This window comes from Balaenoptera acutorostrata, chromosome 5, assembly GCF_949987535.1.
Source record: "Balaenoptera acutorostrata chromosome 5, mBalAcu1.1, whole genome shotgun sequence".
Classification (NCBI taxonomy): Eukaryota; Metazoa; Chordata; class Mammalia; order Artiodactyla; family Balaenopteridae; genus Balaenoptera; species Balaenoptera acutorostrata.
In genome coordinates, this window is record NC_080068.1 from 42,187,450 (window position 1) to 42,199,629 (window position 12,180).

At 36.2% G+C, this 12,180-nt stretch overlaps 1 protein-coding gene across 8 annotated transcripts in view; it reads left to right on the forward strand.

Moving 5' to 3' along the window:
* Positions 1–12,180, forward strand: part of WDFY3 (WD repeat and FYVE domain containing 3) — a 285,270-nt gene that overhangs the window by 139,174 nt on the left and 133,916 nt on the right. For all 8 annotated transcript variants that reach the window (XM_057547043.1, XM_057547039.1, XM_057547040.1 and 5 more), the window contains 3 exons: positions 3,838–4,305; positions 5,212–5,313; positions 8,565–8,758. In XM_057547043.1, the coding sequence (XP_057403026.1) occupies positions 3,838–4,305; positions 5,212–5,313; positions 8,565–8,758 (764 nt within the window). The remainder of the gene's footprint in view (positions 1–3,837; positions 4,306–5,211; positions 5,314–8,564; positions 8,759–12,180) is intronic.

Genomic DNA, 12,180 nt, shown 5'->3' on the forward strand with positions numbered 1-12,180 from the left:
TTGTTCACGCTAGTAACCAAAGTGCCTTGCATTGTTCATCATGGGTTTACTTTTGAGAGCTTTTTATCTCTTCTGGTTCACTTTGTATTGGATGCGAATGTGGCCAGGGCTGATGTTCAGCTGGCTTGCGGGAGTATATATAACCCTGAGGATTGTCTATAGCCAGCTGTCATTCTGATTGGTCACTCACATGTGTAATTCATTCGTTACTTTCTGTCTTATACTTCCTAAACATTTATTAATTTCCTCCCTTCTGGTAACAGCCCTACTGCCACTACCTTAGTTGAGGCTGTGCAGATCACTCACCTGGATTACCAGAGGTCTCTTTGTAACTGTTCACCTTTCTATTCATCTCTTCTTCTCAGAGCCATCCTCTGCAGTGTTGTATGGAATCTAACTCTGGTGACTTGGAATCTGAAAAACAATATTCAGTGTCTGTTTACTGAATGAATGCTTGCATTTCTTTATTTAGACCTTTATTCTTACTTCATTTTACATTTTGCTCATGCTTGTGTCATATAGGCTCTTTTTTTTTTTAAGTACTTGACCACTTTTTTCTTTCTTTTTTTAAATTTTTTATTTATTTATTTATTTTATTTATTTATGGCTGTGTTGGGTCTTCGTTTCTGTACGAGGGCTTTCTCCAGTTGCAGCAAGCAGGGGCCCCTCTTCATCGTGGTGCACGGGCCTCTCACTATCGTGGTCTCTCTTGTTGCGGAGCACAGGCTCCAGGCGCGCAGGCTCAGCAATTGTGGCTCACGGGCCTAGTCACTCCGCAGCATGTGGGATCTTCCCAGACCAGGGCTCAAACCCGTGTCCCCTGCACTGGCAGGTAGATTCTCAACCACTGCGCCACCAGGGAAGCCCTAGGCTCTTTTTTCAAGTGTTCACTTTTACTTTAGATTCTGAAAATAAGAAAGCTCTATTCTTTGTTGTATATACACTTATTCTTCTAAACCTTAGAATAATTAGTTTCTTTTGTTCCTGCTTATATAGACTTGAGAGTAATGAGATGGTGATTGTCATCTGTTAGAATGATTTCCTCACTTTACTCTTATTTTAGTTATTTGTGTGCTAAACAGATTTTAGTCAGTTAATGCAAATTTTGAAACTTATACAGGATACATCTGTTTAGTTAAAATATTAGAGCATTTATGTGTCAATATTTAGGGGATATTCCTGTCTCATATAGAGCAATCTTTTAATTATCTTTTAGATTTAATTATGCTCCCTTCCCAATTAAATATTGTAGGAATTTAATGGCTATGACAGTCCTGAATAATTACTCCTGATACCGTCAACACTTCAAATGTGTGTGCCACTAATTCTGGAATTAGAGTTCTGACATTCCTTTAGATCGTTTTTCCTGATAGAAAGCCAAATTATTAGATTCTGTTTAGTTTCATTGTATATAAGGTGTACTAAATTTGGAAATAATATTACAAAATCTGTTTCTGGATTAGTCACAGGAATGATTGAATTTTACATGTTAGTATAAGACTGATTGGTTATTCCGTTGGTTACAATGCTCTGCTCTTGCAGCTGGTCTTGGAGACCAGTTAGTCTTGATGTTCCGTGGTCATTTACTCTGATCAACCTACTTTAACTCCTTGCTAATGGCCCCTAGATGAAATGGATAGCAAGGGGGATTAAGGAGTAAGTAATGAATCAGAGCAGATTCATTACTGTAAGTAAAAAGAAATTACAAAGAGCCAAAATTCCTCTGACCACTGCATTTCTACTGTTATCTTTATAAGCAAGGATTACCACATTTTACATTTGACTTTTAATTGTGTGTATTTTTACACATTGTGTTCGGTTCAGCTCTTGGGGGTTGGTGGTTAATATGCCTTATCTTTTGTCAGTGACATCACTTAAAACCAGATCATGAAAATTAAACTCAGAAAAATCTAAATTTTCCCACATTACCCTAAGTTCAGCTCTTTCTAACTCCTTTATGGTGAGAATTGATATTGTCATATAGCCCAAATAGCAAAATATTGATTAGAGTTATTCTTTAACCTTATTAGTCACACGTAGTCAGACTTGTACATTTGTATGTTAATCAGTCTATCAAAGCTTGGTTTTTGACTACCTGCAGGTAATAAAAAGTAAAGATGTACTCAAAAAGAGCAAGCATCACATTAATAAGGAACTGAAAGTAAGGGTTTGACATTTGCCACACATGGAATAAGTTTGTATGTTATAAACAAACAGAAAGTTAAAGTCACATATAGACTGCAGGTTTTTTTAAATCTTTGCATTTTTCAGATAATGTCCAAACCAGAATTTCTGAGCAGTCTTTCTAACCCATTTTATATTTTCCCTAGTTCTGTGTTTATCCTGTTTCTAAAATGCAGCTGATTCTGTAAGGCTCTGTGTTAACTGGTCACTCTTGCAAATGCTCTATATTCCTAATGGTTGTGAACCTGGGGACAGTTTTTATAGACAAATGCTTGTTTTCATTTGCCTCACATATTTCCTGTGTTAATTTCTTTATAATGATTGTCACTGATTTTCCTCACAAGAGCTATTATATACAGACTTTTGTTTTTTCCAGTTGGTGTGTTTGAAAATCAGATGTTTATAAATATAGCTAGTAGCTGGCCATAAATGGCTTTAACAAATGTGTATGTAAACAAATGGCACTTCCAGCTTGAAAACAAAATAAATTTCCAAATTAAAATTTCATGAAAGTTCTAATGTTATAATTAAAAGTGTAGAACTGGAACCTAGAGAATTCTTTTCCCCTCCTGTTTTCCTGCTGCCATTTTTGCTGTTCTCATGCCTGTTACCTCTTCAGCCTGAAAGCCTTTTCACATTGAGAGGTAACTGTTCTTATAGTCAAGGTCAATCTTACAGATAATAAAAATGACACTCCTGCACATTTCCAAACTCTGAAGCCTAGACCTGTATAATTTGCTTTATTTTTTCTAAAACAGTCTGATGTTTCAATATATACTATTCTGGAATCAGAATATTCATAATGCTGCATTAAAAGCTTAATTAGTGTTATTTATTTTTAATTAAATGACTGAACCTGTTGAAGACAAAGACCTTTTGTGAAAACAGGATGTATTCTTAGTAAATAGTTGACAGATGTTACAATTCATAATCTGTTTAAATAGACTTGTTTTGGGACTTCCCTGGTGGCACAGTGGTTAAGAATCTGCCTGCCAGGGAGATCAGCTCCGTGCTTTGTGACCACCTAGAGCGGTGGGATAGGGAGGGTGGGAGGGAGGGAGATGCAAGAGGGAAGAGATATGGGGACATACGTATATGTATAACTGATTCACGTTGTTATAAAGCAGAAACTAACACACCATTGTAAAGCTATTATACTCCAATAAATATGTTAAAAAAATTAAATTAAAAAAAAATAAAGATATTATTTTGCTTACCAAAAAAAAAAAAGAATCTGCCTGCCAATGCAGGGGACAGAGGTTCAAGCCCTGGTCCAGGAAGATCCCACATGCCACAGAGCAACTAAGCCCATGCGCCACAACTACTGAGCCTGTGCTCTAGAGCCCGCGAGCCACAACTGCTGAGCTCGTGTGCCACAACTACTGAAGCCTGTGCACCTAGAGCCCGTGCTCTGCAACAAGAGAAGCCATCGCAGTGAGAAGCCAGCACACCACAATGAAGAGTAGCCCCCACTCGCCACAACTAGAGAAAGCCTGCGTGTAGCAACAAAGACCCAACGCAGCCAAAAATAAATAAAAATAAATAAATTTATTAAATTTATTAAATTTTAAAAATAAATAAATAAATAGACTTGTTTGCCACGATGAAAATATCACATAGCACTGACTTTTGTGTTCTTGTTTTCTGTTTTAGGTCACAGTGTGAGAAATATCCAGGCCTTTGCAGTTCTTCAAAATGCATTTTTAAAAGCAAAAACCAACTTCCTTGCCCACATCATTCTTGATGCCATCACAAATATTTACATGGCTGACAATGCCAATTATTTCATCCTAGAGTCACAGCACACACTGTCACAGTTTGCAGAAAAGATTTCTAAACTCCCAGAAGTACAAAACAAATACTTCGAGATGCTGGAGTTTGTCGTTTTTAGCTTAAATTATATCCCTTGTAAAGAACTTATTAGTGTTAGCATTCTCTTAAAATCTAGCTCTTCTTACCACTGTAGCATTATTGCAATGAAAACACTTCTTAAGTTTACACGACACGACTACGTATTTAAAGACGTGTTCAGGGAGGTGGGCCTTCTGGAGGTCATGGTAAACCTTTTGCACAAATATGCTGCCCTCTTGAAGGATCCAACTCAGGCACTAAATGAACAAGGTAAAGCACTTTCCATAATTTTATTTTTATTTGACAAAAGGGTTTGAGCAGGGTGTTTTGTTCATGTTTTGCCTGTCATTTTTTTATTGATTTGAATTACTTAGTAATGTGCATTATTATGAGATCCTTGTGAATGTTTCCCACAAGTTAACTTGTTCATTCAACCTCTATTAGGGAATTGGGGAAAGGCAGGGGGTTGGGGGGGACAGAAATATGTTGTGGTGGAAGAGAATTTAAGGTAAAAACTAAGGAAAACATTTATGATCCACGTGACCAATGTCTACTACTTTGTTTCTAAGAGGGAATAAAAAAAGCTTCTGGAAACAGTTGGGATGTTTAGGTGCCTTGAAATGTTTTTGTTAATTATAGAGAGCAAATAAATATATCTTTTTAGTGATATTATGTATACACATATGTATTATCATTAGGTACCTTAAATATGATGTTTTTCGCCCTTTCTGATAAATCTGTTTAAAGCATAGTAGTATCTGGCATTTAGTAGTAAACGTGTTGAATGAATTAATGCAAGTTGAATAGACAGCGCTATTCATAAACTTTTCATTCTCTTTGGTGCATTAAAATCTAGCATTCTTCTGTTGACCTCCTTGATTAGGAAAGCACCTGTGAGAAGGATACATTTTACTTTGATTGGCATTTTCCTTTTTAATATTTGTTAGGTAGCTCTAGCTTTCTAGCCACACCAAAATGAAATCTATAAACATTGATTTTGACTTCACTTTTGGTAGCTGGTAGACATGTGTATCATTTTTAAAGGCTGTATTATGTAAGTTGTGTTGATGGTAAAAGTGATAGGAATTATTTTTTAAATTATTTAAAAAATCCTAAATCCAGAAAAAAATAAGCTTATAACTTCTGTGATTTGGACCTTTAATTCTCTTTTCCTAGGGGACTCAAGAAATAATAGTTCATTTGAAGACCAAAAACACCTGGCTTTGTTGGTCATGGAGACCTTGACAGTGCTTCTTCAAGGATCAAACACAAATGCAGGTAATTAGAAAATTTTCTAGCAAATGCTTTGGGTGGATATTACCTCTGGTTTGTCTTCTGTAATGATTCTTGCTTCTGAAATGCTCCTGTCACTTAGAGGAAAAACTGTTGATTCAGTGACGGCACCATCATATCTCTAGAAATGCAATACTTTTGACCTTCCTAAGTTTATGAATGACAAAATATATAACATTATTATTACTTCAAAATATATTCTTATATTTTATGTATGCCTTGTGTTTGAAGTATTCTTTTTCTGTTTTTTTACTTATATAGTGCAGACTCTTCATCCAATAACTTTGCTTATTTACATATTTTCCAAAACATGGTGATTCTCTTAATTATTTAGTAATTCAAGTCAGAGTATTATAATGTTACAACCTTAGGGAAATACTGAAAAGAATAAAACTTGCCTCTCCCAGGTGAAAATGGATTCAGTAAATCTTTTGTTTATCTTTCATCTCAACTTTTCTTCAACCTTTTTCTACCTGTCATTAATAAACAGTCCAACTGTATTTATAAAATATCACACTTGCTTTTGAAAAAGATTACTTAAAATTTTAGCCAATGTCAAAAACCTCCCAGGCACCAATGTCAATACAGCTTGAAAGGAATAAGCGATGAGGAGGTGAGTTCACATGAGTAGGCTGAGCCCAGATCATATAGAGCTTTTTTAGGCCATGCTGAGGAACTTGAATTGTATTTTAAGTGTTATGGCAAGCTAGAAATGAATGAGTTAATGAACAAATAAATGAACTAGCAAACACACAAATGCATGCCTATTTGCATGAATGCGGAGGAGCCCAATATGCAACATACTTAAAATATATCGTGTGTCCTAGACACCATGCTAGACGTTCAAAATGCAGAGATAATTCTTGGACTTACCTGGTGGTACAGTGGTTAAGAATCCGCCTGCCAATGCAGGGGACACGGGTTCGATCCCTGGTCCGGGAAGATCCCACATGCCATGGAGCAACTAAGCCCGCGCGCCACAACTACTGAGCCTGTGCTCCAGAGCCCGTGCACTGCAACTACTGAGCCCACACACCACAACTACTGAAGCCTGTGCACTCTAGGGCCTGCATTCTGCAACTACTGAGCCCACGTGCTGCAACTACTGAAGCCCACGCGCCTAGAGCCCATGCTCCGCAGCAAGAGAAGCCACCGCAATGAGAAGCCCACGCACCGCAACGAAGAGTAACCCCCACTCGCCGCAACTAGAGAAAGCCCGCGCGCAGCAAAGAAGACCCATCACAGCCCAAAAAAAAAAGGATAATTCTTGCCCCAAAGGAATTACAACCTGATGAAGAAAGATGTAAACACATAATTGTATAAGTAATTATTTAAGTACAGTTTTGGTAAATGCCAGTACAGAGTTGAATGAATTTAGAAGGTAATATAAACAATAAGTATGATAAAATTTAATGGGTATGATACTAACGTTTTGTCTGTGGTATCATAATCTCCTTATTTCCACTAACTAAGTTTAGTTAGCTGAAATAGTCAGAAATGTAATGAGGATGTACTAACAATTTATTTGGCAAATTAGCTTTTTATGACATGATCTAGAGTTACATAGGAAGAGACTGAACAATTCCACTGAAGAGTTGACCCTATAAGACCAAATGTCACTTAATCCATCTCCCAGCATGCCAGACATTTTCACAAAGTTGTTTTCTTATTGACTGTCTTTTCCTTGTTAAGAAAGATGTTACTAGCTATGTGATCTCAAGCACTTAAAATAGTATTTCACTCATAGTAAGTATTCAAAAAATTATTAGCCATTATGATTGTCTAATGGGCACTACCTGACAACCAGGAAGTAAGTAAACCTGGTCTTCCATGTGCTAAATCTCAGGCACGTGACTTACACTCACTTCAAGGTTATAGAATTCTTATGAAGTTAGCAAATAGAAAGTCACTAAATAGAGCAGTGGCCACTTCCACAAAATATACTTGACATTTATTCCTTCAGGAAACATTTTTTGAAACACAGGCCAGAAGGAAATCAAATTCTAATGGGGGACCAAATATATAAGCAAATAATACTAAGACTGTTTGATACAAACTATTGCAATAGTGGCACGTACAATGTACTCTGAAAGCATAAAGGATAGAACAGTTACTTTGGAGGAAATACTAATTGATGATTTAGATCACTTGGTCCATTTTTTTTTTATATACTCAAAAGATGGTATTTGACATAAGAATAGTATCATTCATGGTCAAAAGCACAGGCTATAGAATGCGCCTATATAGGCATAAATCCTGCTGGCTGCTTGCTAGCTGTATGGCGGACCTTGGCCACTCAACTTCTTGAGAAGTTACTCAGCTTCTGCGTGTCTCATATGTTCATCTGTGTAGTAGGGGGTGAGGATTAAATAAATCAGTCTACATAAAGCCTTTGGGACAGTGAAGTGCCTAATGCTTTCTGTTACAACGTTTGTCTTCTTTTTGTTTGTGTGCTCTACTAACTAAAAAAGTTTGGTTCCTTGTAATTTTTCTCATTGGAGAATAACTTATTCCATTGTTTTCTTGCTATCGTTTTAGAAGCCTTGTTCAGTTTAAACCTCATTTATTTGGGATATTGTTCATCTAAAAGCCTTTTACTAAACTGATTTCAAGTATTGTTCAGTAAAGCCTCTACATAAAAATATTGGCCTCTTTGGTATCTACCTATGAAATTTCCGAATAGTCTAGATTTGGAGAAGTTGGACATGTTGACCATACCAGGACATGCTTTTTTTCTTTTTTCTCTTTCTTTTTTTTTTCAAATTTATTTATTTTATTTATTTTATTTTTGGCTGCGTTGGGTCTTCGTTGCTGTGCTCTGGCTTTTCTCTGGTTGCAGTGAGCCGGGGCTACTCTTCGTTGAGGTGTGTGGGCTTCTCTTGTTGCAGAGCACAGGCTCTACGCACACGGGCTTCAGTAGCTGTGGCGCGTGGGCTTAGTTGCAGATTCTTAACCACTGCACTACCAGGGAAGCCCCAGGGCATTCTTGCATAAAGGAAATCTACAGAAAATTTTTATCTGCCTTTGCTGACAACCCACAGTTTTGTATTGTATTGTATTGTAATTGTTAATTTAAAAGGAGATTTTTCTATTGTAATTTAAAAAGTGAAATAGCTGGGTGGGTTTTATGTGCATTCTTTTGAGTTACTCTTTCTACAAAAAGATCAGGTTTTAATTCATTCGGCTTAGAATGTTTTAAGTTAGCCCATATTGTTCTTTTTTCTCCTTCCTCCAAGGAATTTTTCGAGAATTTGGAGGCGCAAGATGTGCGCATAATATAGTAAGGTACCCACAATGTCGGCAGCATGCCCTGATGATGATCCAGCAGTTGGTGCTTTCTCCAAATGGGGATGATGACATGGGCACGCTCCTGGGGTTGATGCACTCAGCCCCACCAACAGAACTGCAGCTGAAGACTGACATCCTAAGAGTAAGTTTGATAAGTGTGTTGGTATGATTTTTGCTACTACAATCTGTGGCTGTTTTTAAATGACTTAAAACTATTATGAACTATTCTTGCAATTTTTCTTCAAGTCTAAAATTATGTCAAAATAATAACTGAAGAAAGGCCAATGTCTCTAACCTGGCCTCCAAGGGCCCTGGGGACGACAGCTGTCTCTTTTCCCTCTGACTTTCTCTCCTGAGACCCTCACCCTGTTCCTGCCACAGACGTGACAGGAAGTATAGCTCCCTTCTAGAATCATGTATTTCTTTTATTAAACTTTTGCTTTATTCAGTTAATTTCTCATCAATAATGAGAAATTTGTGTGTTTTTCTTTATGCTGTTGTATGTTTCATCCTGTTTTGAGTATAATGACATTTTTTTTTTTTTTTCGGCCTGGCTGCATGGCTTGTGGGATCTTAGTTCCCCGACCAGGGATTGAACCCAGTCCCTGGCAGAGAAAGCACGGAGTCCTAACCACTGGACCGCCAGGGAATTCCCATAATGACAATTTTCAGTGTGCATTTTAACTTAAAAGCAAGAATAATCGGACCACAATTTATCTCTTAGACAAGGAAGACATCTACATGCATATCAATATTGAGGAACATTTGTATATTTGAGGGGATTGTTGGGGTAAAAACAAGTGCTTTCAAAAGTTGTTAAGATTGCCAACTTTTTAAACATACATTTTCCTCCTTTCTTGGTACCTTTGTAATTGGATTTGTAAAATATTGGTAGATAAAGCCAACAAGAGGCAATTAACTGACCTGTAATTTTAAAACAGTGCTGTTCTGATAAATGGTGATAACTGACTCTGAGACAGGAGGAAGACAGGAGCGGGTCCTGATATTGCTGCATTTACTGATTTCCATGGTGTCGGTACTCCCACTGTGACCTGTTTCAGGCAACTAATGTGTTACTGAATGTGACTTGGGAAGAGGTGTACAGTAGTACCCCATTGTATAATATCTCAAGGGCACAAATAATAATCAAATATAGAAAATAACTAAGAAGTACAGAGTTTTGAGTATTTATTACTTTTGTTTTTAAGATAATTAATTTAGTTTTAAATTTATAGAACTTAATGTTTAATTATGGTTATGTTCTTAACAACTGGTATGCAGAATTCCAAAAATAAAACTGTTGGCTCTCATGGCCGGTATGAGCTGGCTCTAGCATTCCACTGCTTTCAGGGCATGAAGTAGTGTTGGAAGGCAGCGAGGAGGGTTTGGGATTCCAGTTTCAGTTTCCATTTTTGCTTCATTCAGAATTGCTTCTCACGGTCTCCATTCAGTTGAGACAACCACAGACCTATGTAGTTTAATTTGTAATATGTAGTATTTTATAATTCTGCCAACGTACAAATTTGAATTGTAAGCATTAGATTTCTGCAAATGGAGTTAATATGTAGCTGATGATTTTGCCTAATTAACCACCTAGCATCTACATCTCCTTGTAGCTTTGGCATTTGCTACATTATCATTAGTTATTGATTTAAGCAGGATATTAAGTTATTCATGGTATTTGAAATTTTCAGATACTGAGATTATGCTGTGATAATGTCACAGTGCCAACAGAGTAACCAGTTTTGAGGCAGTAGGAGGTGAACTTATCCAGAAGCACACAACATAGAGTACTGTTGGACTAAGGATTATTAAGCACTGTTTTTCTGACCCCTATCATAATTCTGACCAACGATACGATTTTGTACATATTACTTTGACTCTTAACTCGTGCTTCCTCATATATAAAATAATACATGTCCAGTTTTTCCCCAGTGTGTTTTTGAAGATGATGATGGTTATGGGTTTTTATGCCAGGCACTTTGCTAAGGGTTTTACATGTATTTCCTGTAAAGTAAGTTCTTATTATTGTCTAGATTTTACATAAGAGGAAACTCTGGCACAGAAAGGTTAAGTAACTGACCATAGTGAAATGCTTTTTAATGTTGGGGTCAAAATTTCCACCCAAGCGTTCTAACTCTAGCCCTTGCATTTAACCTTCAGGCTAAGTTATAAGATGCTTAAAAATAACAAAAAGTTATGAAGTCATATTGTAAATAGGAGTTGATATTACAAGTACAGTTTATTAAATTTGAGAAGATACGGAAACAAAATGGAAACTTACTGCTTGCAGAATAATGGAAGGAATACACTGTATTTCTAAATTTTATTTACATACACAGATTGTACATTTTCTGTCTTTTAAAATAATAAGGTATAGGTATGTACAGTGGAATCTCATAATTTCTAAAGTATCAATAGTATATTTGAAAAAGGTAATTATATATATTAATATTTAGCTTTTCCCTTTTGCAAATACTATTAGAAATGTATGAGATATTTTAATAAAATGGCCTTTTCAAATGTAATGACTGGGACGATTGTAAATTGTGTCTTAAGCAAAATTAGGTTCTCATGGTGTTTCAGTTGCTGAAACAGGGAAAAAGAGCCTGTGTATCTGCAAACAGATTTCGAATTGTCCTTTGGGGCAGTATAGCTTCATGGTTAAGTGCATGAATAGGGGAATCAGACTGCCTGGGTTTAAATCCTATCTTTGCCATTGTATAATCCTTTGGCAAATTATTTAACCACGTGGGGCCTCAATTTTTCATCTCTAAAGTGCGGATAATAATAGTGTCCAATGCATAGGATTATTGAGAGAATTAAATAAGCTAATGTATTAAAGCACTTAAAGAAGTACCTAATACATAGTAAGTGCCCCATAAAATGTTAAGTAATTTTATAATGTGTTATTTTTAATAATAAACTATGTTAAAAGTATGACAGTTCAGAAGATAACTGATAGTTATAAAAGATTGTTTTACCTGTTTGGCCTTAAGAGCTATTCTGGGAAAGAGCATGCTTTCAGCCCTCAAGCCACAGTTCACTTTGCAAGAGAGAATGTCTAATAACTCCTCTGAAGTGACTGCTCTTTCCAAAGCATCGGGATATGGTCATTTTACATGAATCGGAATACTTCAGCCCTTGGCTTCCCTGATCGTCTCTCTAATCCTTTCTAGAATAAATCATTTTGTATACACACAGTTGTAAGTTTTCATGATTGTGTAAAATTATACTCGAATATGTATTTTACTTATTTAATAAAATTACTTTGTAAAAATCACTGACTTCATTGATGTCATTATTCATCAAATATATAGGGAAAGCTTTTCAGCCAGGATTTGGATATATCCATTATTCTGTCAAAAGCAATATGCGATAGTGTTTTCTAAAATGATCTTCTGCTTTTAATATGGCACTTTTTAATTAGCAAAATATTTGGCATGCTTCATAAGACTGCTTATTTGGTAAATGACAAAAATACTCATATCAGATGTTCACAGAATGGCATTCCCCTTTGACATTCATGTACAGTTATGTTTCTTTAATTTGAATTATAAGTTT